This window comes from Cucumis melo, chromosome 3, assembly GCF_025177605.1.
Source record: "Cucumis melo cultivar AY chromosome 3, USDA_Cmelo_AY_1.0, whole genome shotgun sequence".
NCBI lineage: Eukaryota > Viridiplantae > Streptophyta > Magnoliopsida > Cucurbitales > Cucurbitaceae > Cucumis > Cucumis melo.
In genome coordinates, this window is record NC_066859.1 from 4,172,019 (window position 1) to 4,199,989 (window position 27,971).

General features: G+C 36.2%; 1 protein-coding gene and 1 long non-coding RNA gene across 4 annotated transcripts; one reads left to right on the forward strand and one right to left on the reverse strand.

The window, feature by feature from the left end:
* Window positions 1-683: 683 nt before the first annotated feature.
* LOC103485610 (uncharacterized) lies at window positions 684-27,964 on the forward strand. 3 transcript variants are annotated; one of them, XM_051081894.1, is made up of 15 exons: window positions 684-1,877; window positions 5,948-6,098; window positions 6,192-6,257; window positions 7,483-7,548; window positions 7,679-7,754; window positions 7,955-8,032; window positions 15,456-15,553; window positions 15,968-16,041; window positions 22,986-23,073; window positions 23,166-23,323; window positions 23,702-23,744; window positions 24,312-24,377; window positions 24,531-24,590; window positions 26,947-27,024; window positions 27,582-27,964. In XM_051081894.1, exons 2-15 carry the CDS (start codon window positions 6,000-6,002, stop codon window positions 27,696-27,698), a joined length of 1,167 nt encoding a protein of 388 aa, XP_050937851.1. In that variant the 5' UTR covers window positions 684-1,877; window positions 5,948-5,999; the 3' UTR covers window positions 27,699-27,964. The 3 variants fall into 3 exon arrangements, with proteins under 3 accessions (XP_050937851.1, XP_050937852.1, XP_008441506.2); XM_051081895.1 differs by having other exon boundaries at window positions 684-1,870; XM_008443284.3 differs by lacking the exon at window positions 24,531-24,590.
* LOC103485609 (uncharacterized) lies at window positions 24,944-25,894 on the reverse strand. Its single transcript, XR_536880.3, has 2 exons — window positions 25,707-25,894; window positions 24,944-25,337 (listed from the first exon to the last, which is right to left on the reverse strand). It is a non-coding gene; the product is annotated as an uncharacterized LOC103485609 (long non-coding RNA).
* Window positions 27,965-27,971: the final 7 nt, after the last annotated feature.

The following is a 27,971-nucleotide window of genomic DNA, read 5'->3' on the forward strand; positions in this document are numbered from 1 at the left end:
CAACTCCTTGTCGTTGAAACTAAGTTTTAGGTAAATCTTCTTTATTCTAGTTGGATTTCTTGATGAGTTTCAATTACCTATTAAACTTCGACTTGGTTTTCACGATACCCATTACATTTTAATGCTAGATTTGGGTTTTAAAGGAGTTTGAACCCCTGTTCAGCAGTTTGAAAGCTCGAAATTTAGGCGTTTGACACAACTTGGATAACATTTTAAGCTTTTTGGAGTCGATCTTGAGTACCCATCTAATTTTAGTGATAGTATTGACTAAACCATGATGGTGGATGCTTGATTTTGAACTTAGAAGGTGGTTAGGATGTTGCCCATTGAAGTTAAGAGTACTTTAATTAGTTCTTGGCAAGTTTTGGAGTAATTTAAGTAGATTTTCTTCGAGTTCTTACATGCCCATTGTATCTAAGCATTAAGATTAGATTACTCATAAGACTCGGGTTCTTGTTCGTTAGAGGTCAAGAAGGGACTTTTTTCTAACTTTAGAGTTTTGTTTGGGTGTTGCGTATATATGCTTCGAACACACAATGGTTTTAGATCCTATATTTGAATTTACAAAGGCATTAATGTGTTATCAAGGCGATTTTGACAAGCTTTTGATAAGGTTGTAGATAAATTTAGTGGGTTCTCTCATAGTTCTTAAATACCCATATTGTTTTGTATGAGGAATTGAAGATTGAGAGAACTTGGAAGCATCGATCAACATGGTGAAGGTTGTTTTAAATGAGTTTGGGTAAGTTTCTAAGTTATTTATTTGTTAGTTTGATATTGAGATTGTTAATGGATCTAAACATCTAAGGTATGGATATTGAATATAAGAGTGAGGAGTTAAAAGACGACTTAAGTTTGGATCCTTGTGGCGTTAAGAGTTTAAATTGAAGTCTAAGGGTCCAAAAGTGAAATTTTAACCTAAATTAACGCACTTGGGGAATAGTTCAATCTAAATCTTAGGAAGTGCTCAAGGTTGTTGGTCTTGTGTGATATAATAGATATAAAATCCCAAAACATCTTTAATAATGGAGATAAAAGTGTACCCACATAAAAGACCTGTTAAGCTTTAACTAAGTTGAGGCTCATTGTGTTAAGTAATTAGACTTCAAGTCTAAGGATTCGTAGGTGAAAAGTCTAGTCTAATCTAAGGCAAATTGAGAATTTAGGGACCTTAGAAACATAAAATAGTTGAGTTGGTCTTATGAAGTGACTTGAAGATTATTGCGTCGTCTTGCTTTGTGAAGCATTTGCTTCATGCCAAATTGAGGTGGAAAAAGCGTATAATCTCGGGGGATCGAGTCATTGATAGTGAGTGGCTATTTTCAAATATTTTCGTTATAAATTTATATATGTTATTATAGTACGCTATAATTGTGACGATTACTTGTATGATTGTTTTATGATCTATATGTCAAAAGTGTTTTCAAATATGAATTTCGGTACTATCTTGTATTTCGGAATTGTGGTTGAAACCAACTTTACTAAGCAAGTTCTAGATGACAACTAATTTCTAAAATCTTCATTGATTTATAACTAGATTTGAATAAGTTCTAAAAGGATGTATCAATTGCTAAGGATAAAAAATGATTTGAAATGTGTTTCTAACCATGTTTGGTTTTAAACTTTAAACATGTGATGTTTATGAAATAATGTTGGTGATTTCCCTAAAGGCTACGTGAATGTGTTTCCGTAGCGTTACCTATGGTTATTAGGGGGTTCCAGTGCTGAAAGAGGTCGTGACCGGAGATCCGGGAACCTGAACCTAAGTGAGGATGTGGATGGAGGATTGTGATATGGCTTCAAGCCTAGCATAACCTGTGGTGGGTGGCTCTATATGCACATAGGAGCGAATATGGACGTTGTTACTGTGGTAGGTGGTAAGTTTACGTAAGCTTCGTTTGGCCATGTGTTTCCTTGTGGATATAGAGCACGTGTGAGCTATTCCTGAGTCGTATACTTAGTATGCTATCATGATTGGATTGGATTGGTTAGAAGTTGCCATCGTGGAGGATACTAAAGATGCCTGAGCTAATTTTGGCCACATGATTCTTTGTCATGTGCAAGCTATCTTTGGCTGTATCTTTAGATGCCTTACCATGGTTGGATCGACTACAGGTTGTTGGTGGACTGATGGCTATGAGTTAATGACGTTTTCAATTAATATTTTATTACTAATGCATATTTACAGTTTTTCTCTTAAAGTATATTTTACAAGCTTTACATTTAAGAAACTTACCACTCACTGAGTATTCGACTTACATTTTTAATGTTTTCTCCCCTACTCAGATAGATAGCGATCAAAGGCCAAGTGTTGGTTGAATTCTCCTCATTTATTATAGATCTTCACTGTTCTTTTGTATGTATATAGTTATCTTTTGTAATGCATCATGGAGTGGTTAGAGGTAGCGAGAGTAAGGTTAAGAACTTGTGATTGGGGAGATCCCTCTTTTGATTGAATTATTTTGTACGATATATCTAAATAGAATATGATTTTCTACCTAAAACTCTAGAACTATGGAACTGTCTGAATAAGTGTGTGGTGAGACACACTTATGCGTTGTGGATTCTGTGGTTGTTCATACTTTATAGAAGTGTAAAATTTCTTCCCTTTACAGGTTTGGCTAACCTATATTTTAGGGGAGGTGCTACCAAAATTTTTATAGAATTTTTTTCATATGCATTTTATCAACTTTACGTTTGAAAAGGATTTTTTTAAAGAGTAGATTCACATCACGATTCTAGGTTAAACGAAAATCTTAGAACGGAGTGTGACAATCTATTAGAGTCGTACCCACATGGGTGTCCCTCGGGATCATCACCTTTTTATGACTGTGTAGTCCGACGGGATTACCAGTCCACTATGAGATGATATGTTTATGAGTGGTCTAACGGGATCACTCATAACCCAATTGTCTTAATGTTTCCTTCAAGTTCACTAAAGATTAGTTTTGTACTATGTTCCTTTGGGTTCACCGAAGACTAGAGATGTTTCTACGGGATCACAGATTGCGCTTGTTCGGGAACGTCCCAGTGTAAGGGTACCACTTTACAGGACTCTAATAGGAAGTTAATAGTCACCTAACGGGTAGTAGGTCCCTTATTGAGTATATTTTTATACTCACTCTTTTATGTTTAATTTTTTAGGCAGGGGTAGAGGTAAGGGCAGAGAAAAGCTGACGAATACAAGAAATGACCGTGGCGTGCAATAGGGAAACACTTTTGCTTCCGCCTTATGTTATTATCTTTTGATTTCAGTATTTATGCATTTTTAATTTTACTCCTTTAAAACTAGATAGGGCTCGAGCTAGGATTTTATTGTAGATTTATTTCTACTTAAATTATTCATTCATGATTTTAATGAGTATTTGAGGTTTTGATTATGAATATTTGTTTTATTTATTTTATTTAAGAAAAGTTTTATTTTCCTTTAAGTAGTAATGATTTCAGCTATTGGGTTGTTACACCTCACTCCTCCAAGGATTATTATATATTTCACAAATTTTAATTATGCCACAAACAAATTCATCCAATGAATTTTGTTAGAAAAAATAAATTAGAAAAAATCTACTTTGCTAATAGTTTCTACTCCAAACACAACTTATAATACTAATAGTTTGCATCTCAAATACAGACTATAATAGTTTGCATCATAAACGCAGACTATTATAATTTCCAAATAATTATAATACCCAGACTACTATAATCTCATACTATTATAAATAATTCGTTTAAACAATTTGTTTGAAAAAAAAAAAGAAAAAAAATTAAATAATTATTCTGTGTTTGATTTAAAATATATTTTATTCTTAAAAAGTTATAATTTAAGACCTATCAAAAAAGAAGGATATTTGAAAAAGAAATGTTTTTTTCTAAATTAGATTAAAGAAACAGTTTTTACTTATTGGCTTTTTTTTCTTCATTGTTGTTCATATTTTACAGGAAATGTAAAAGAAAAAAAAAAAGAAAAGAAAATCCACTTCCCCTCCTAAATAATTAATTTTTATGTCATCTTAATACATTTAGAATTTTATAGGTAACCATAACCATTTGAAAAATAATAATAATAAAAAAAAAATCCTTTGAACCTTTTTCTAGTTCTTTTCCTTTCTCTCTCCCTCATTTTTCTTCTTCCTAATTTTCACTGTCCATTCATCTTTCTTTCCTTTTTTTTTTTCTCCCATACTTTCCAACTCCCACAGTACGTAGTGAGACCCGGTCGGGTTATGAACAAGGGCATGCGTGCCTGCCCGAGATACGAAAATTTGAATACAATTTAAAAGAGATGAAGAGTTAGGTAGGGATGAAAAAGGAAGAAAGGAAGAAAAGGAAGGGTTTAATGGCCTTCTCCTGTACTAATGAAAAGTGAGGGTCCATATAAATAAAAATAAAAATAAAAACTTGTTTTTGAGAAAGGGTCTTATTTTCTAAATCAAAACTTAAAAAGTCCTAATAATATCAATTACCCATCCATTTTAACTAAACTTACTTCAACTAAGAGTGGTTTGACATGAACTAAAATTGATTTTTAAAAAGTATAAGATATAACCATTTTAAATTGATTTTGGAATAATTAACAAGGTGGATCATAACATTTAAAGCTCTCTGATGGAGGTTTAGCCATGGGAAACCTTAACAACAAAAACTTGGCTTTACTCTTCAAATGAAACTGGTGCTTTTCTTAAATAGTGAGAAGCATTCACGGGGTTTACATATTTTAATGGCATACTTTTGAAAACTTTGGTCTTAACCTCTAAAGCGTTTGAAGAAGCATTTCAAAAATTGGGAGCTTGCCTCTTATAAATTAGGTGATGGTAGGAAAATAACCTTTCAAACGCTCTTTGGTGCATGAATTGATCCCTCAAGGTTACTTTCCTAGATTTGTCGCATTTCCACTGACACAAACAATAATATACACAACCAATGAAGCCAAACAACATCAACATGGATTCTTCCTTTTCGTCAAGCCCTTGAAGAGGAGGAAGTATAGAGCTTTAAAAAATTATTGACACATCTTCGTGGCGAAACACCATCTCATAACCCAAATTATTGAAGTTGGTCTTTGGATCCTTCAAGCAAGTACGTGGTAAAGTTTCTATCCAATTACTTAGTTACCTCTTGAGAGTATCTAGAAGACTATCTTCCAAGTATTATAGAAGATCAAGGAGTCATCAGTGAATCAATATTCTAATTTGGATTAAGATATTTGGTACTCTAAATTGGTCAGCAACACTTTAGAGCAAGCTTCAAGGCACATCACTCTCCTCCTTTTGTTTACCCTTTTTGTCTAGCAAATGGTGATGATCTACAACACCTATTACTTAACTGGCTTTACTCAACTAATTGCTGGCGAAAACTCAGTGTTGCATGCAGTTAAAGCATTCCTATCAAAATTACGGTTTGAAAGAAATCAAAGATTCTTTCAAAATAAGTCTAGTGATTGGACAGTTCGTTTCGATTCATGTCGACTCCTTGCCTCTTCTTGATGCTCGGCTGTTCACTATCTAAACTTTTTGCGTACTACCCTATTCAAGATGTTTGCCTTAACTGTAATGTTTTTATCTCATGCACTTAGAGTATATTCTCAAATATTGGTATAGTGAGGCCATTAAAGTGGTACAAAAGTGTATCTTATGATTTTTAACATGTTTTAGAGTCATTTGGAGTGAGTATTATATAAGACTATAATAATCATCTTTAACTACAGTGAATCATAATCATATTGCTACTACAATTATTTACTATTTGCTTCTATTTCAAACACAAACTATTACAATTCGATTCAAATCCTTTCCCAGGGTAATAACCACTATTTACACCCTTCAGTCCACCAGCGTGGTTATGGTATTAGATTTTGGCAATAACATAAATTTGATTCCCCGACCATCACTAACGCTGCTAATGCACGCATCCCCTCACCTTGGCGGCCATTGCACCACCAACTTCCCAGTCCACCGGCGTAGTTTTCCCCCCTCCGCCATAGCTTCAACTTCAGCAAAGCAATGTTGAAGGCAAAGGGTCTGAGGAAGGCGGTCGTGCCGTCCATTCTCATCGATCATCCTTCCCCCGGGAATATCCAGCCCACTCGTCTCGCCCTCCATGTACGTATCTTTACTTCTTCCACCTCTTTCATCATCTCTAACCCCTTTACTCCGTTTCTTTCATTCTATCTCAACCCTTCTTCTCCTCTCCAGGTTAGTCCGGACGGATCTTCCTGCTGGGTCTTCATTGCTTCCGGTTCTCGCGTGTTTAAACTCCAGGTATGCTGCTGTTGCCTGAGCTGCTTTTCAGAGTCTTGGTCTTGGGAAACTTGAACTAGTATACTGTGTGTTGCTCTGGTTTATAGTTTTATGTGTTTTGAAGTTTTGTTGTATCGGAATACAGTTAGAAAGCAGGTCCGTTCTGTTGTTGTTAGTGAGAATGGTGTTGTGTGACTGATTGAAATGCGGGCGGCTGTAAATAATTGGGACTGATTCTTTGGTGCTTTAAGATTTATGTGCTTCTTCTAGTTTTAAAAGGCTGAAATGAGGTTAGTGTTAATTGACTCTCAATCAATATGTTCTATATAGTGATCGTATTTGGTTTTTCTCTTGTGTGGGATATCAATCAAGATTGCCAAATTCATTGAGGAAAACTTCAGAAATATTTTGTGGCCAGTTATTAGGTTCCGCGGTGGCAGTAGTTTTATTGGATGTCGAACTGAGGGCTTGAAGTTGGCAACCTAAGGATAAGGAGTGTTGCACTGATAGCGTGGTTGGTTCATTGCCATAACTGTGGGTACTGATTGTACGAGTCTTTGACATGTCATTTCCATTTGCGAGGGGAATCTGGAGAATATGGAGTTTTTTTTATGTGAAAGTTGGTAGCGGTGCTGTGGTTGATTTTCGTGCTTATTCTTGGGTTTCTGATTCTCCTTTAACAGGAAAAAACCTGAGAATTTTCCTCCTTTAACAGGAAAAAACCTGAGAATCTTTATCCAGCAATTTCTAGAAGTTTTACTGCCAAACAATGTGGGAGCAAACGCATGGAATCCTCTCCTTTGAACAGCTCCTGATCATAGGGAAGTTTCAGAATGAGTAGATATGTTAACAGTTTTTCTCAAAGAAGTTTGGTCCTCATCATTAAGTGGTTATTTAATTTGGAGTTTGGTGTCTCTCATCTCTCTTTCTTCAACCCCAGGAGAGTGTCCTTCCTTATCTATGCAAAGCCATTTAAAAGTTAGTTTTGCTAAACCTTGGGGTTTGAGCATCCTGTAAATATTGGTGGTAGATGCTGTCACATTGGCTGTTACCCTTTCTTTATGTGTTCAATGCTTGAAGCTAGGGATTATGTCTGCATAGTTAGGTTAGACCTGAATAAGGGGACTGTTTGAATGCAGTGGCACCAAACATTAATTGTTAATGTATTAAATCTATCTTTTTCTGTCTCTGTCTTTCATTTTATGTACAATATTGATTGCAATATATTCCACTTTATTTTCTTTAGATTTCCATGGATGAATCATCAGTCCTTGAGGGAAAAGATAGCTTACTGATCCCCGAACAGACAAAGGTATAATAATTATATCATAGTTTTGGTCATGGTATTTTGCTACTTTCTTTAGGCCTATTTGATATTCATCAAATAAAGAGTAGGAGAATTTCTAATGCTGCCACAATCCGTCTGCCCATGCTTATTGAAGGTTCTAGACTCTTTATTACTGGATCGCTGTCCTCATCGCTCAGAAATACAGAGCTTGGTCCTGGCTGAAGTTGATAGTTAAGTCAGTTTTTTCTTTCTCACACATGTCGTGCATCTGTGGAATGCCATAGATGAATAACTATTTCTATAACCACTTAAAAAATCAATGATACATCATTTTCTATGAGTCGGACATACTACTCAAACTAGTCTCCAAGATTCACGTATTGCTATTATTGTTTTTTTTTCTAATAATTGATATGGTGCACCAATTCAGGTTCCAGCAACCAATTACTGGGGACAGTAGATTCCTATGGCCACCTCATCGTTTCTAAACTAGATGCCGCTGGCAAAGGTACATTTTCTTTACACTGTTGTACTGTCATGAATTTCAATACCAATGATTTATGGTCAAGTTTCATCACGAATATTTGGATCGTTCTTTAATATTAGTTCACAAAAGCTGCATATTGTTTGTACAGATAGAAATATTGTTTGCGACGGAATCCAAAGAATACATCGATAAAAATGTGTATCCTTTGAGTTCTGTTGCAATTTGTTCAATAGGGAAATGATGGAGGTTGCCTCTCCTCTTTCTTTGCTTGAGGGGTGTAGTTTCAAGGAGGAGAGAAGAGATGTTCGTATCTAGATACCTAACCTGAGTAAGGGTTTTACGTGTAAATCTTTGTTTACTTTACTCTTGGATCCCTCTCCCTCTAAGGAATTTGTTTTCGATGTGGTATAAAGGATTAAGGTTCCTAAGAAAGGTTCTTTATTTGACAAGTCTTACTTGGTCGGGTTAACACTGTCGATAGGCTTGTTAAAAGGTCTCTTCTTGTTGGACCTTTTTGTTGTTTACTTTTTCAGAAGGTGGAGTAAGACCTTGATCATCTCTTTGGGATTGCCAGTATGTTCGTGCTACAATCAAGGAGCTCCTCCTTCATCCACCCTTCAGAGGAAAAAGGTGTTTTCTTGCTTTTTGGGTGTGCACTGTGATTTGGGATTTGGGGGGGGGGGGGGGGGAAGGAATGATTAGGTGTTTCGTGGTTGAGAGAGGGACCACGGTGAGGTTTGGGCTTTGATTAGATTTCATGTGCCTCTTGAGGGCTTCAATTTCGAAAACCTTTTGTAACTCTTCCTTAGGAAACATTTCAATTACCTGGAACCCCTTTTTTATAGGTGGGGTGCTTTGTTGGGCTGGGTTTTCTTGTATGCTATTATTCTTTCATTCTCTCTCAATGAAAGTTGTTGTTTCTATAAAAAAAATTGACACGGTGCTATTAATGTCAAACATTGGGAACTTAATTCAAGTTAGAAAGTGGACCGATAGAACACTAGTATTGTGTCTATTATATTGATAGGAATTGAAGGAATTGAAATTACAGAATTAAAATCCTAATGTTTCAATAAGAACTGAAACAAGGAAATACAAAGAATACAACTTCTACAATATTTACAACCTATCGAATAAAATTCCAAACTACGATATCAAACCAAAACATCATGAACAAAACTAAGAACCTGTAACCTCTGCCATCCACCCTTGGATTTGGCAGCCCACTTCTCACTAACTTTTTCCACCCCCTCCTACTTCTAACTTCCTCCATTTTATATCATGTTTCACTGTAACTAACCATAGGTCCCACCAGAGTAGTTACCCCTTTATTTCTCAATTTCATTACCTTCCTTACCTATATTTTTACCCTTATTTCTTCGGCTATATGTAAATCTTATTGGAGGTGTAACATTACTCTCCTCCTCCAAATCCAGCTTGTCCTCAAGGTGGAAGTTCGGAAATTACTGCTGGAAATCATTGCAAATTTCCCACGTAACTTCATGTGGAGGTAAACCCTTCCAACTAATTAACACCTTCTGCTTCTCAATAGCTAGATTCTTCCGGTAGCCATAGACTTCTTCGGGTTGAGTCAACCATTCATGATTCTCAACAGACGGAACAAGTGGATTCATCTTGGCATGATCCCCCAACGCTTTCTTCAACTGAGATACATGAAAGATAGGATATACTGATATCGTAGCTAGAAGTTCTAATTTCTCTATGATTTTGAATGGCCCAAAATACTTAGGAGACAACTTTTCATTTCTTTTCTTCCTCAAGGATGTCTGTCTATATGGTCTAATTTTCAAGAAAACCATATCATCAATCCCAAATTCCACATCTTGTCTAGATCTTCATATCACATACTTCTTCATCTTCTCTTGAGCTACCCGTAAATATTCTTTTAAGGCCCCTAGTGCAATGTCTCTCTCTTTCAATTCTTGATCTAAAGTGGAGTTAGAGTCCCCATATCACCGTAACATACGACTTGGAATGGACTAATACCAATGGAACTTTGATAAGTCGTGTTATACCAATACTCAGCCCAGTGTAACCATTCTATCCATTCCTTGGGTCTCTCTCCACAAAAACATCTAAGATACGCTTCTACTCCTAGATTAAGCACCTCCGTTTGCCCCATCAGATTGTGGGTGATAAGCCGAACTCTTATGAAGTTTAGTTCCTACCAATTTAAACAATTCAATACAGAAATTGCTAATGAAAACTCTATCACGATAAGAAACAATGGAACTAGGAAATCCATGTAAACACACCACTTCTTTCACAAATACTTCAGCTACAGGTTTTATCGAGTAAGGATGTTTTAGTGCAATAAAATGAGCATATTTAATCGTATGGTCTATTACCACCATAATGATTTCCCGCCTTTGGAAGTCCCTCTATAAAATCCACTAAAATATTAGACTAAATCTTATCTAGTATTTTAAGAGGCTTCAACAATCCTGCTGGAGATAGGCTAAAGTCTTGTTTCTTTGACAAATTAAACATTCCTCACAATACTTCTTGATATCCCCTTTCATTCCCTCCCAATATAGTTCACCCGTCAATCTTTTATATGTTCTAAAAGAGCCAGAATGACCCCAGACACAGAGTCGTGATAAGTGTGCAACACTGTTGGTATTAATGCAGAAGATTTAGAAAGAAGTAACCATCCTTTGTACTTCAAAATTCTTTTCTGCATAGTAAAGTCTGGAACTTCTTCTTGATGATCAAGGATTCTGCTTTTTATACTCTTCAAATGGGTGTCACTATCCACTTCTTGCTGAATGATAGCTAAATCTAGCAAAGCTGGTGCTGAAATGTGATTCAAATGAGTTGATGGTGGAACTCTAGACAGTGCATCCGCAGCTTTATTCTCCAATTCCGGTTTATATACCACATCAAAAGAATACCCCACAACTTAGCTATCCACTCCTAATATTGAGGCTGAATCACACGCTGCTCAAGCAAGAACTTCAATGACCTTTGGTCAGTTTTCACAATAAACTTCCTTCCCGAAAGATACGGCCTCCATCTTTGTACAACAAATACCATTGCAATTAATTCCCTCTCATATACTGGCTTAGCTCTTTCTCTCATGGACAATGTTCTATTGAAATAAGCTATGAGGTGTTAATCAATTGGAAGGGCCTACCTCCGCATGAAGCTACATGAAAATTTTGCACTGATTTCCAGCAGCAAATTTCAGACTTCCACCTTGAGACAAAGTGGCTTTGGAGGAGGGAAGGAATGAAAGGGGATATCAAGAAGTATTATGAAGAGTGTTTAATTTGTCAAAGAAACAAATTTTTAGCTTTATCTCCAACTGCCCCTTGAAATACCAGATAAAATCTGGTGTGATATTTCAATGGATTTTATAGGACTTTAAAGGGCAGGGTGGGAAATCATTATGGTGGTGGTAGATCATATGAGTAAATATGCTCATTTTGTTGCATTAAAAACATCCGTACTCGACAAATCCTATAGCTGAAGCATTTGTGAAAGAAGTGATACGTTTACATAGATTTCTTAGCTCAATTGTTTTTTATCGTGATAAGTATTCTCTAGCAATTTTTGGAATGAGTTGTTTAAGTTGGCAAGCACTAAACTTCATAAGAGTTCAGCTTATCATCCTCAATCTGATGGGTAAACAAAAGTTGTTAATAGAGGGGTTGAAGCCTATCTCAGATGTTTTTGTGGGGAGAGACTTAAGGAATGGATTAAATGGTTGCATTGGGCAGAGTACTGGAATACACGACTTATCAAAGTTCTATTGGTAATAATCCGTTCCAAGTAGTGTATGGAAGGTTACCTCCACCATTGATATGTTATGGTGATGTGGAAACTCCCGACTCCACTGTAGACCAATAGCTGAAAGAGACCAACAACTGAAAGAGAGAGATATTGCACTAGGGGCTTTGAAAGAATATTTAGGAGTAGCCTAAGAGAAGATGAAGAAGTATGCTGATTTGAAAAGAAGAGATGTAGAATTTGAAATTGGTGACATGGTTTTCTTAAAAATTAGACCTATCCTTGAGAAATGAAAAGTTGTCCCCCAAGTACTTTGGGCGGTTCAGGATTTTATTGAGGATTGGAAAGGTAGCATATAAACTTGAACTTCCAGCTACATCAGTACATCTTGTCTTTCATGTGTCAGTTGAAGAAAGCATTGGGGGATCATACCAAAGTGAATCCACTTGTTCCTTTCGTGAATGAGAATCATGAATGGATGACTCAACCAGAGGAGGTCTATGGATACCAGAAGAATCCAGCTACTAAAGAGTGGGAGGTGTTAATCAGTTGGAATGACCTACCTCCGCACGAAGCTACGTGGGAAATTTGCACTGATTTCCAGCAGCAATTTCCAGACTTCCACCTTGAGTACAGGGTGGCTTTGGAGGAGGGGAGTAGTGTTAGACCTCCAATCAAATTCACGTACAGCAGGAGAGATAAGGGTAAGAAAATATGTGAGGAAGTTAATGAAATCGAGGAAGAAAGAGGTAACTGTTCTGGTGGGGCCCAAGGTTATGAAAGGGAGGAAGTTAGATGGTGAAGGTGTGGAAAAAGTTAGTGAGAAGTGGACTGCCGAATTTGAGGGTGGAGGGCAGAGGTTACAGGTTCTTAGAAGTTGTTCTTTACTGTTCTGGTTTTTGTTGTGGTTTGATATTTTATTCAATAGGTTTTAAATCTCGTAGAAATTGTGTTGGCTGTATTTTCTTGTTTTATTACATTTGTACTTTGTTACTTGAGTTCTGTAATTTCGTTTCCATCAATATAATAGACAGTCACACAATACCGGTGTTCTATCATGGACATTGCCAAAAAAAAAAAAAAAGAATTGAAAATTAAAGGTGTTTTTGTTTCGTGTAAGCTTCTTTTTTTTGGCAATGTCCACTTTCAACTAACCTTTTTGTGAACCTTCTTTGTATTGCTTAATTTGTCTTTGTTGGAAATTAGGAGCTAGTGTAGGGTTTATATCCCCAAAGGTATTTATGTAATTTATTGGACCCAAGTTTTATTTCCCTTTTTGTTAGGGCTTATTATAGCCTATATATATTCTTCTCTCTTGTACTCTTTTGGGGGCTATTTGGGCCCAGTTTATCACTATTGGGTTAGGTTACATAATCCTAACCCTTGTTTGGGGCCCAATTTATGGAAATCCTAGTTGTAAGGTTTCCATAATCTCCCTAAATCTCTTGCCTTAACACTTCCCCTCACTCTGTCATAATACCCCTGATTTCAGCATAATCCTTCCTCAGTCGTCTTCTTCCTCTTTCCCCTTCCTCTTTTTGTTTTCCTCCCTCCTTGCGTTTTCCTCTTTCCCCTTCCTTTCTCCGTTTTCCTCTTTCCTCTTCCTTTCTCTGTTTTCCACTTCCCCCTTCCTCTCTTCGTTCCTATCTCCGTCATGATTCGTTTTCTCTCCTTCCTCATCCTTTTGTTAGTTTATGTTCAAGTTTCATAGCTAATATCCAGAACTTGTGCTTTGTTTTGTACCAAATAAACGATGGTGACGCTTAAGTGGGATTTGGACTTGGGGTTAAATGAGATTTTTTTGACAATTTTGTTTGTGAATTAGAAGCCATTTTTTGAAAAACAGTGACTGAGAGAGATGATGGGTGTTTGGAGCTCTGTTTTTTGGGATGGGATTTTGTTGAGATTATTGGTTTTTGAAGATTCATATATAATGTGTTGAGTTTTATGGTTGGTAAGAAATAGGTATCAAAGGAATTTGCTTTCCAAATAGGAATAGTATAATTATATTTCTGTTTTGTGAAAGATATGGATAATCTTTCTCTTCACATTTGGTTTGGGTGTCTATCTATTTTAAATCTTTTTTGATGTGTTCAGTATAATTAATAAATGTATAACTAATTTTCTATATGGGTATATAGGAGCAGGAAACCTTTCTTATAACTTATAACTAATGTTTGTTATTGATGTTTAATTTGTAAGAACGGGAGAAACAGAAAGATTCGATTGCCATTTGTGTGTGAGAAAAATCCTTTCTTCGTCGGAGTTTAGCAAATGGGACGAAGAGAAAATTCTAAAAAAATATGAAGAGAAGTTGAGGGTAGTTCTATGAACACTCAATATTTTATTAATCTGTTAAATTGATTAAATATATAAAATTATTTTGTCAATTTAGTCAACTGAATAAATCTTGCCTACAAAAATTAAATACATAAATAAATGTTGAGAATTCGCCATTAGAATTGTGTTTGAAATAAACTAAAAATTTTAATTGATTTGAGAGTTTGATTGTATAATGAAATTGATTGTAAATGTATTTATTAAAATAACGTCTTAATTAAACTTAGAAATTCTTTTTTTTCTTTCACAATTTGGTGTTCTTTAAACTTCTAAGATAAATTTTGAAAATAAAATATATTTTGTAGTTAAAGAAATTAAGGCAAATTGTTTTACGAAAACTAAGACAATTTGGTAAATTAAGTATATGAAATTTGTATATTGAATTTAGAACATGAATTTAATATATATCATAACACTACCTACATAATCCTTCTCTCAAACACATATTATCATAACACTACCTACATAATCTTTCCCACAATGCATACTATCATAACCCTACTCACATAACTCTTCCCCCAAACACATCTTATCATAAAACTACCTTTTTAAACCCTTCCCCCAAACACATGTTATGATATAGTTTTATTATAACCCTAATCCTTCGATAACCCAACTCTTCCCCAAAACGGCCTCTTGATTATTAGGTAAATAATAAGAGTGGCTACTATCATGGTTTTTTCTCCCTGTACTATCGTTTTCTACGTATACCTAGTGTTCATCTTTTTCTTCTTTTCAATAGTCTTAATTTTTTAAGAACGTAAGTTTTACAACTCTTTGCATGCATCATTAGACTCATCACGAAGTGAAATTGAAGACATGACATTTTTGTGTATATATTGTAATACTCGGCTCTTGCTCTCAATTCTCTCTAGTTGCTCAAAAAATTTATTTTCCTTTTTGTATGGTTCATTAATATAATTTTCTTTTTCTTTAATATTTTTAAATTCACATCTCTTGTTAATTGACATGTTTAAAGGAAGGGAAACACAAAAAAAGAGGAAATGAAAATTCAACGAGTAACGAGAGCGAGAGTTGAGTATTATTAGCATGTGTACACAACCAGTCGATTCCATAACCTCACTTTGTGATGATGCAAGCAAAATGATGTAAAGCAACATCAACTAGAAGCATCCAAAGTATGTTAATTATTATATTACCAAATAAACTTGGCTGTTGTATATTCTTTCTATTCTTTTCTTTCTTGTACACGAGACTTTCCATTCTTCGTGTATTGCCACTTATACTTCTCTTATATTTTTCTTTTCCTGCATGTTTATACATCTTCTATTTTGTGATATAGGATCTTTCAAATGTAAAAATAATTGATCAATACTTCTTGAAATTTCAGATGCAGACAGGTTTACGTATTCTGTATTGCCTCGAGATTCAGGTCTTGGTGAGGGCAGCTGGGCAGGATTATGCTTCAGTCCAAGTGAATTGTTCACGGTTTTCTATTTCTTAATTGATAATTTTTAAACTCTTAGAATCTTTCCTTCTGCTAAGTTCGAGATGCTTACTAATTAACACATATACTAATACACACACACAGAAACAAACATACATCTTCAGAATGAAAAGGTTCTATGTGTTTGTTTTGCATTATTGGAACCGTAGGTGAAACTTTGTCAGTGATTGTTGATTCCCATTGTTAAATTTTCAAGCTTCAAGTTCTAATACACACACCATGTACACTTACATCCTGTAATCTGACTTTAGAATGAAAAGAGGAGAGACTATAAAAATATATTAGATGCTCTTTTATAGTTTTATTTAACCAGAAATGTTATCGTTGCCCCTATGTATCTACGCCTATGCATTACAGTAACCCACTAGGTACTCTGTTTTTTAAATTTCTTACAGGCAGCTGTTGCTCGTAGCTTTGGCAAAACTGTTGATATTTATGACCAGGATGTCCATGTTCGGACATTACGCACGTAAGTACTAACATAAGTTGTTTATTCATTCTAGTTATTGTGCTACCTTTTTTGGTGAGGTTCATTGTCTTATCAGGTGTATCCACGTTGAAAGAAAAGTTTACAAGGAAGGCAACATAACTGCGTTCTAGTTGGCTCTATTAGCTTTAGGAACTAGGGTTGACAGTAAAAGTTAATGAGCTAACATGAACTCTTTAGGGAGGATATGGAGGCACAACATCAAAGATTTTTCAAGCCATGATAATAGGCTGCCAAATTACTATGCCCAAAATTGTCATTCTAAGGGTAAAACAAACAGTTTAAAATTTATCAACATGCAATGATGCAAAAGTGAACATTTACATTGAAACTTTCCTCACTACAACAATTTTCAATTTATTGAGTTGCTTCCCTTCAGATTTTATGTTAGTTAACTTCCTAATACACAGTTAGGTACCCAATCTAACAAGGAAACACTCAAGAACACAAAGAATAAACAAAAACACTAAGTGATACAATTATATGAAAATATATTGGAAATATGCTATAATATGATAAAAACAATTAACAAGTAACCACTAGCTTTTCGAGAGGGCTAGACTCTCCCAAATTCCCTCGCAAGGAAATCCCACAAAATTCTTCACCCTTTCCCTCAACCCAACTCTTTGTTTATAACTAAAAATCCCTAACCAACTTACTATGTAATTACTAATATGTCTCTTCTACTAATCCTACTTGTTAGAATTAGTAGGGCTTTGCCCTTAGAGTATTTTTGCAAAAAATAATATGGAAGATTTTATTTCCTAAATCTTTTCCTTTCTTACTCCTACTGTATTTATTCTCTCCTTTTGTACCTATTGTATTCATTCATAAGAAAAATAATAAAAGACTAAAGTATCATGTTTTTTCTCCCGGTTCTCGGGTTTTCTCGTAAGCCTCGTGTTGGTGTTAATTTCTTTCAATATGGTATCGGAATAAAGCAATAACGAAACCCTAGAAACTAACCTAGGAGAAACCCAGATCGAAACTGAACCCGTCACCGCCGTTGCCGCCATGGAGAAATTGCTCTAAAACCTACAGAAACTGCCGATTTACGCAGTGGGAGTAGTCTCGCAGCCGTGCGCGTCGCCGTCTGACCAGAAGTGGCCCACGCGCTGCTCCTGTTTGGTGCGTGGACCCACGCGCCGACGCCGTTTCATCTCACCGTCCAGCCCATTCCACTCTATGCGCCGTCGGATATCCTACCGTCATACCCTTTCGGCCATCCACATTCCCATGCGCCGCTTGCCCTCCGGACAGCAACCCTTAACTGTAAATCTGTCAAATCTGTATAGTAAGCTTCCGCTATATGTTGACTCTTTAAAGCAACTGTTGTTTTCTGGTAATGGGATTGGTCAACCCTAGAATAGATCGGACATTGAAGCGAGCGAGTCTTCGACGCATTCTAAACAAATCGAGTTGCCCATGTATTCCAAGAACCCGGTACCTTCGTTTCCTAATTTACCGTCAAATTATATAACTGGCTCTTTGGGTTCGTCTACAGAGAACTTTTCAGGTGAAAAATTAAATGGGCAAAATTATTTCTCTTGGTCCCAATCAGTAAAGATGTTCCTCGAAGGTTGCCACCAGCTCGGCTTCTTAACTGGAGAGATTATACATCCTCCACCAGGTGACGCCTTGGAACGACTCTGGAAAAGGGAGGACTCACTTATTCGGTCCATGCTGATTAATAGTATGGAACCTCAGATCGGCAAGCCTCTACTATATGTAGCCACAACAAAAGATTTGTGGGATACAATCCAGACCCTTTACTCGAAACGACAAAATGCCTTTCGGTTGTATACACTGCTAAAACAGATCCATAATTGCAAACGAAGGACCTTGGACGTGACTACCTATTTTAACAAGCTCTCTCTCCTTAGGCAAGAGATGGATTTGTGTAGAGAGATAGTTTGGGACACACCAAATGACGGTACATAATATGCTAAACTTGAAGAGGCTGACCGTGTTTATGACTTCCTTGCAGGACTTAATCCCAAATTTGATACTGTTTGTGGTCGTATACTTGGACAAAGACCTCTTCCCTCCCTAATGGAAGTGTGTTTTGAAGTCCGCCTTGAAGAGGATCGCACTAATGCAATGTGTGTACCGACTACCCCTACCATTGACTCCGTTGCCTTTTAGTGCTCGGTTCTCGAATCATGATAGTGACAAGAATAATGGGAAACCAATCCCTGTGTGTGAGTACTGCAAGAAACAATGGCACACCAAGGATCGGTGTTGGAAACTCCACGTCGTCCCCCAGGAGGTAAGAAACGGTCCTCCAATGAGAAACAGAACTCAGGACATGCCTACATTAGTGAGACTACCTCTGCCAACACTTCTCAATCAACTAGTCCTACTGCAAGCCAGACCAAGACTTCGACTCTAGGTGTCATTGCTCAGTTAGGTATGCCTCAGTCCCTTGGGCTTATTAGCGTTGATGACAAGAATCCCTGAATCTTAGACTCGGGGGCTATAAATCACTTAACAGGTTTTCGGAACACTATCTCTTATGCCCCATGTGTCGGTAATGAAAAAATCCGGATAGTTAACGGCTCTCTAGCCCCGATCGCTGGCAAAGGACAAATAGTTCCCTTTGACGGTTTTGCTCTCCAGAATGTTTTGCATGTCCCTAAACTGTCTTACAATTTGTTATCTATAAGCAAGATCACTCGTGAGTTGCATTGTAAACCTATCTTCTTATATGAATTTGTTTATTTTCAGGACATGAGCTCGAGGAGGAAGATTGGCACTGCCCGACATAGCAAGGGACTTTACATCCTTGATGATGATACCTCTTGTAGTAGCTTCTCTAGGGCTAGTTTACTGTCTTCCTACTTTAGCACTTTTGGACGAGATTGTATGTTTTGTGTCATTTTTGACTGGGTCACCCAAACTTTACATATATGCAATATTTATTTCCCCATCTTTTTTCTAAACTTGATGTCTCTTCTCTATCTTGTGATGTGTGTATCCTATCCGGGCAAAACAACATTGAGTCTCTTTTCCCTCACAACCATATAAATCTACACAACCATTTACCCTCATCCATAGTGACGTTTGGGGTCCTTCCAAGGTCACCACCTCATCAGGAAAGCGGTGGTTTGTAACTTTCATCGATGACCAAACCCGTTTTACCTGGGTCTACCTTATCACAGATAAATCCGAGGTTTCATCCATTTTCCTAAACTTCTATCATACTATTGAAACACAATTCCATACAAAAATTGAAATTCTTTGGAGTGATCTTGGTTGAGAATTCCAAAACCATAACCTTAGTGAATTTCTAGCCTCTAAGGAGATTGTTCACCAAATCTCATGCGCCTAACTCAACAAAATGGAGTGGCCGAGTGAAAAAATTGTCACCTTTTGGAAGTAGTCCGTTTCCTCATGCTTTCCACTTCCCTTCCTTCATACCTGTGGGTAGATGTTATTCTTACAGCCGCTCATTTAATCAATAGAATGCCTTCTCGTATCCTCCACCATTAGACTCCCTTAGATCATCTTAAGGAGTCTTACCCCTCTACTCGTCTTGTTTCTGAGGTTCCTCTTTGTGTGTTTGGGTGTACCGCTTATGTCCATAATTTTGCTCAAATCAGACCAAATTTACCCCTCAGGCTCAAGCTTGTGTGTTTGTTGGGTATCCCCTTCACCAGTGCGGTTATAAATGTTTTCATCCGCCGTCCAGAAAATACTTTGTCACTATGGATGTTACTTTCTGTGAGAACCAACCCTACTTTCCTGTTAGCCATCTTCAGGGGAGAGTGTGAGCGAAGAGTAGAACAACACATTTGAATTTATTGAACCTACTCCTAGTACCGTGTCTGACGTTGATCTTCATCCCATAATCCTACCCACAAACCAAGTTCCTTGGAAAACGTAGAGGAATCTCAAAAAGGAAGTTGGGTCCCCTACGAGTCAGCCGCCGGCTCCAGTGCAAGACTCCGAACCTCCTTGAGATTAAGGTATGGAAAACCCTACAGAACCTTGTGTACTAATAATACGATGAGTGAGAATGACAAGTCTGATGTTGCTGTTCTTGAAAATGTGGAAGAAAAAGAACCGTGATGATGATGAGATTGAGGTCAAAACAGAAACCAATAACAATGAAGCTGAACAGGGTCATACAGGGAAACTTGATGAGTATGATCCCTCTCTTGACATTCCCATTGCTTTGAGAAAAGGTACCAGGTTCTGTATTAAACATCCCATTTACAACTATGTTTCCTATGATAGTCTTTCTCCACAGTTTAGAGCTTTTACAGCAAACCTTGACTCTACGATAATATCGAAAAATATCTACACTGCTCTAGAGTCTCCTGAATGGAAGAATGCTGTTATGGAAGAGATGAAGGCTCTTGAAAAGAATAGAACTTGGGAGTTTGTGCTCTACCCAAGGGACAGAAAACTGTAGGATGCAAATGAATGTTCTTTCTCAAATACAAAACAGATGGTACTCTTGATAGACACAAGGCAAGGTTAGTTGCAAAGGGATTTACTCTGACTTATGGTATTGACTATTCATAAACTTTTTCTCCAGTCACTAAGTTGAATACTGTTAGAGTCCTGCTATCTGTTACTGTGAACAAAGATTGGTCTCTATACCAGCTGGATGTTAAGAATGTTGTTTTTGAATGGAGACCTTGTGGAGGAAGTCTATATGAGCTCCCCACCAGGATTTGAAGCCCAATTTTGTCAGGAGGTGTACACTCCAGAAATCCCTATATGGTCTGAAACAGTCTCCCAGAGCATGGTTTGACAGATTCACTACCTTTGTCAAGTCCCAAGGGTACAACTAGGGGCTTTGACCATACTTTATTTACAAAGGTTTCCAAGACAGTGAAGATTGTTATTCTAATAGTTTATGTGAATGACATTGTTTTGACTGGAGATGATCAAACAGAAATCAGTCAACTAAAACAGAGAATGGGTGATGAATTTGAAATCAAGGATTTGGGAAATCTGAAATATTTCCTTGGAATGAAGGTGGCCTGGTCTAAAGAAGGTATCTCTGTGTCTCAGAGAAAATACACCTTGATTTGCTAACCGAGACAAGTATGTTGGGATGTCGTCCTGCTGACACTACTATTGAATTCAACTATAAACTAGGAAACTCTGATGATAAAGTTCCAGTTGATAAAAAAAATATCAGCGCCTTGTAGGTAAATTAATTTGATTATCCCATACTCATCCTGATATTTCCTTTGTTGTGAGTGTTGTCAGCCAGTTTATGCAAGCTACCTATGAGAAACATATGGAATCCGTTAACAGAATTCTGAGATACTTGAAAAATACACCCGGTAAAGGGTTGGTGTTTAGAAAAATAAATAGAAAGACCATGGAGGCATATACTGACTCATATTGGGCAGGATCTATTGTTGATAGAAAGTCTACCTCTAATTATTGTACCTTTATTTGGGCAATCTTGTAACTTGGATGAGTAAGAAGCAAAGTGTCGTGGCTAGGAGCAGTGTTGAGGCCGAATACAGAGCTATGAGTTTGGGAATATGTGAGGAAATTTGGCTCTAGAAAGTCTTGTCAGATCTTCATTAGGAATGTGAGACACCATTGAAGCTTTTTTGTGATAATAAAGCCGCTATTTGTATTGTTAACAACCTAGTTCAACATAATAGAACTAAAACATGTTGAGATTGACCGGCATTTCATCAAAGAAAGACTTGACAGTGGAAGCATATGCATTCCGTACATTCCTTCGAGCCAACAGGTTGCTGATGTTCTCACCAAGGGCCTTCTCAGACCACACTTCGACCTTTGTGTTAGCAAGTTGGGACTTATTGATATTTACGTCCCAACTTGAGGGGAGTGTTAGAATTAGTAGGGCTTTGCCCTTAGAGTATTTTTGGAAAGAAAAATATGGAAGATTTTATTTCCTAAATCTTTTCCTTTCTTACTCTTATTGTATTCTATTTATTATCTCCCTTTGTACCTATTGTATTCATTCTTAAGAAAATAATAAAAGACTAAAGTATCGTGGTTTTTCTCACGGTTCTTGGATTTCTACGTAAGCCTTGTGTTGGTTTTAATTGCTTTCAATATTACTAATACTCTATTAATAACCCCATGTATCTCTAACTAGGACTCTTACAGACACCTCTCTCTTTTTGGAGCTCTAAAGATAGAGGAGTAATAAAGGGCCGGTGGGATAGAATAGATGGTATTTAGATGAAGTTTCAGTTTCTTATTTAAAAGAGAGAAAAAAAGAAAGAAAAGGAAAAAAGAAGCAGTTCAGATGAGCAGGGGCTCTTCCATCCATCGGAGTGAATCCCTTCTTTCACCTATTAAGCTTACCAGAAATTCTCCCTAAATACAGTGCTGGTTCTGAAGGTTCTAAAAAGGTCTCGTTTCATTGTCCCTGTCCCTTGAATTCTCTTTTCACTCATGACATGAGAATTTGGAGACAGTGCTTCATGATCCTACTTCTTACCATGATAGAATCATTTTGGGTTGACCTGAAAAGTCTTGTTGGAGTCTATGAGGACAATAGGTGTTTAGCAAGGATTCCAATAGGATTAAAGCTAGAAGGATTTCTGAGAAATTTGTGCAAGGGTGAATTGCTAGAAATATGTGAATATACACAAACTTGAATGGTTCAATCTTCTTTTGCTTTTAATGTTTTTGTTTCATTTTATGAATGATGAAAGATGTCTTAGATTTGCCTTTTTGAGCTCTGTAACAAGACTCTTGAATTATTCTTAGATTGCTTTTATTTGCACTATACATGGTAATAAGAAGTTTTCTCCCTTGAGTCGAGAGTACTTTGAGAAATTATGCGTTAGATGCCAGTTTGTTTCTTTGAGTTTGTGATGGCATATTATGGCCTTTTTTGGCTTCACTTTCATTTTTCATTAAACGAATTCGGTAAAAGATTAAGATTACTATTATTTTTTAAATAACCGTTTCAGACTGTTGTATCCAACTGCATTGACCTTCATTCAGAATCATTGTTTTGGGAATGGAAGCTCTGTGTTAGCTGTCACCGAAGGTTGTCAGGTAGAAGTGTTATGAGGCAACACTTACTACTTAATGGATCTTTTATTTTATGTTCCATGGGCTCTCTTTTTCACCTAATTCAATAACTGCAGTTGACGATCTGGGATTTGAGAATGAAAGAAAACGGTGGTTGTCTGCAAAGAATCTGTGGCTCTGTTGGTGATAATTTCTATGCTGTCTGCACTTCCTCAAATGGTAATATTGCGGTGGGTGGTGCTGATCGAACTATAACGATATATGATCCTCGAAGGTGATTGCTATTGAACTTTGTATCAAATATAATTTGAATAGATTTCCTTTCTCCCTAGCCGTTGATTTTTGTACAGAAGTTTTTTGAGACCAGAACACAGATTTATCTGTTTGAAATTATTTTCATGCATGGAGGTTTGCCTAAGAAATTCAAACTCTTGAGGCATGCAGTTTTGATAGAACTCCTTTTCTCAACAATACACAAGTTCATTACATGCTGATGCTAAATAGTATAATTATATTGACAGTACATGATCGTCAGTATTCTGTCAATTATGCTCTACAAGGATATGTGACGAGAAAATAGAGCATTATCGTGATTATCATGCTTTCAGTTGCTTCACCACGACTAAATGACAAAATTCACATTCTAATTTAGGTGGTCAGCATTATCAAGATGGGTTCACTGCTCAAAGTACGAGGTTAGTGAGATCCCCCCCTCCCTCCCTCCCTCCAGTTTCTGTAGAGTAAGTTTCTTTTGATTTTTGTGGTCATGAAGGTCTTAGAGCTGGCATTAGCTTGTCTTTATCTACTTTAGGTCAATATTGTTGTGTATTTTTTTAGTACGTGGCAGTGAATGTTTTTTATGCCATTGTAGAGCCATTGTGGGCATGTTATTCAAATGTTCAATGATAAGATCTGGTCGAAAAGAAAGAAATGAACCAAATATTATTATTTGGATTACACATCAATTTTTTACAATATCCATGTAAATGTAAAATGGCTAGTTTGTTTCTTGACTATTTTCATCAAAATACTAACGGGTTCATAAGATGGTAATGCTTGTACTTCTGTGAACCGGCAACGCATAATAATGATCTCTACTGCGTATTGGAAGACAGATCTGCCATTAGTTCATGGCTAGTGCCTAGTGGTCAACATAACACCTTTCCCCTGTTCTTAAAGATGTTTTGATGCATTCTTTACTCTTTTGTGAAATTTACTTAGACGTATAGTTACCAAATGCCCCATTTTTCGCACATTCGCAGATTACGGGATTGGCTTTCTCGTCAATTGACTCTGATTGCATTTATGTCCAGGGAGTTGACTATGAGGTAAGCTTCTCAATTAATATGGTTTACCCCTGTCAAGTGCAAGGAGTCTCTCTCATTGACATATTGTCCAGTAACTCTTGTGTGGATGAAATTTCACTATACTTGAGTATATTTGCCTAGGAAACCAAAACTGGTCTCATCTATTTTTCTTAGGTTAACAACGTTCCATTTTGCAAATCTCATTTGGGGGATAGCTTTCTTCGGCTACTTTCGGTATTGTTTCATCTAGCATTTTCAGAACAACTGGTGCCATGTTGTGTAATATTTTTGGGTATTATATGACTGATTAGACGGATTAAGAGTCGTTAGAGTAGGTGGGATCTATGGTTAGGTTCAATACCATGGGATATAACAAAAAAAATTCTTAATATTCTTTATAATATTATCTGTAATGACCTAGTTAAGTTGAGGTCATTACTTAAATAAAAATAATACTTTTAACACAAAAACCATGCAAAGTTGAGGTCACTTTATAAAAAAATAAAAATGAAGACAACCTCGTTAAAATAATAAAAAACTTAGTTGGGGTCCCAATTAAGTCATTAAAAAAAACAAAAACGTTTGAATAAATTCAATGACCATCTACCCAAAAGTTCATAGCATTCAAAAATCATATAAATAAAAATAAATAGCGAAGGTATGAAAAATTAAATATACAAGGGTGGGTATATGAAATACTTAGTAAGGGAGGGATCCACTACTAATCCTTAACTTTCTATTAAGGAAAGGTTCCGTAGGAGAGACCCATTGCTAACCCTTAACTCCTATAAAGGAAATATCCGGTAGGAGCACACATGATCTCATGGGGTACACTTTTTGGTTAGTTTAGCGATCTCATGGGAGCACATGAATTTGAGGGTACACTTAACAGCAGTGATCCCATAGCGTCCCGTACATATGGGGTATACTGGCCTACGGTTACCGTCGATCTAAAAACTTTCTAATTCAATCAAACTCAATCTGTCATAAATCATAAAACATTTATTCAAGATTATTCAATTTACATAACCATCATACACATGATTTTAGTATGATTTTACCAAATTAAATCGGTGTCAATGCAATTTAACCCAATTTAATTCAACTTGATATATATCCTTATCAATTGAATTTAATCCAACTCGTCTGTGTGGAAGCTAAATGTAACAATTTAAATTAATAGTTTTATCCACAAACTAATTTTAATTCTCTGATTTTAACTTAACCAATTGACATTGAAACTTCAAATTCCGATCTTGTTGGAAAAACTACATGAACTCCATAATAAATTTCTTAAAACCAATCTTTATCAAAACTTAGAGTCAAACACCAAAACTACCAAAAACTCACCTAAAAACAATCGGATAGCGGTGGTGGGCGGCGGAAACATGTGGAGGTGGACAAGCAGCCGGAAAGAAATTCGAAGGACGGGTGGCGGTCCTCTTGAGGAAGAAGACGAAAGCTCCAAAAAAAAAAAAATTCTTTTCCATTTCTTTTAGTAAATGCACAGATTCCTCGTAGAGTAGATACTCCAAACCCTGTTCACTTTTTACTTTATCCTTTTCCCAAAATAATATTTAATAAAAAAACATATATTTCTATAACCCTTTCTCCTCAATAAATACAATCTTTCTCAAAAATTAATTATTTATATAATACATACGTCTCATCCTTACTTTTTTCCTCGAATTTCCATATTATCTCTAATTAATTATATATAATCTTTATATATATATATATATATATATATAATTTAATTACTTAATCAACATTTCACTAAATTACATTTTTCTTAATCTTCCAATTTAACTTAATTAACATCCCTTATAATCTAATCCTAAATAAACCAACTTATACCTTAAATAATTCAAGATAATTAAATTATGTTACACTATCAACAACCAAAACCTTTTTTGTTTTGTGAACGACACGTGAAATGGGTGTTTTGTGAAGAAAAAATTAAAAGTTCAGTGAACTAATTGTTAGTTGGTAAACCCTTGCTAAGTATTTGCATTGTACATTATCTCATAGCTTCTTGGTTATTTCTATTTTGTTACCTTCCTTGTATCTTGTGCATTAGACTCGTCCTCTTCGTTTCCATTTTAAAATACATTTATCAGTGAAAAATTAGAAAACAATCAAAACCTTTTTTTTTAGTCTCTCTATTCTTTTGCTCTGTGTCCTTTTGTGGTGGGTTATTTCTTTTTCTAGTTACCTATTTATATTCCTTTTTTTGTTTTAAATTGAAGCCTATACTTTCATTAAAGAAATTACATCTCAATATCCTGACTAATTTGATTATATATAATATTGATGAAGCGTATAATCTCATGTTCTGCATTCTTTATTCTTGAGACCTCCTGTTTGGACCCGTATTTAACGTGTATTCCATTCCTTCTTCTGGATGAGGTGTCAAGTGAACTTGCATACTTCATCAGTAATTCCAATTTCCCGTGACACTTAGCAAAGGATCTCATTATTATAACATTTACTTGAAAGTGTGAAGGCCACTTTATATTGTCTCATATTGCGCTCCTATACCTTAAGGGGGATTTCTCTGAATAGTAACTTGAACGCGGAGATCATGCAGGTCTTTTGTGGACAGTGGAAAGAACGCAACAAATTATTTTCATTAAGAGGAGACTCAAATTGGCTTGGATTTAGTAAGGTATCAAATTTCTCTGTATGTTGCATCAATTTTGTGCTGTTTGAAGCAAATAATAATAAATACTTTTCTAAATTTGGAGTTATATTAGCCAAGTAAAGTTCATTACTGCGTTTGGATAATTTTTTGTGAGCAAGTCAAGTTGGTACATTAGTAACTTCACTTTAGAATAAACTGAACTGGACATCTTAACCTCTGATTAGTCTAGTGTGATGTTACCTTCAAACATCGCCCCGAGTTAATAGAAACCAAATTTGGATGATAACAATATCTTTGTAACAGTCATGGTTGAAAGTCCGGATTGATTTCCCATTAATGAGAGGTGTTTGGAGAAAGCATATTAACAAATAATCACATCCTTTATTCAAATTTAAAATTTTCTGCCTGAAGAAGACTTAATATGATGTCAAATTATCCATTGATTTCTCAAAATTGTATCATCCCATTATTGGATCTTCGATAAACTGGTCAATTCCTTATAATCAATATAAAGACAATTGCTCGTGTTGTTTGGGGAAAATGATTATGACATGACACATCAGTTCTATGTCATATTTCAGAGCAGCAGGAGGGATGTCTTAGGCGGATGGTGTGATTCAGGTAGCATCTTTTTGACAGATGTTACTCGCAACAGCGAAGAAGACACGTCAAATGGCTTCGTCAGTGGCCTTTCCTGAGCACACCTTGTGCTGTTTTCTCTTAACGGTACTCTTCCACCTGATATCAATAATGTTAAGTTAGTTCTGAAGCAGCTAGTTAGGTTTTAGTCAAACAAAACCTTTGGCTTATCATTAACTCATCTGTTGTGCTTATTCAATGCGATGTCTACTAGTACAGTTCGCTTTATACACTGTTAGGTGATTCTAGTACCCTTGCACATGAGATAACTCCTTATTCTACGTAGTATTTAAGCAACTTCATTCTGTGATGGCGGTTACACTGATGAGATT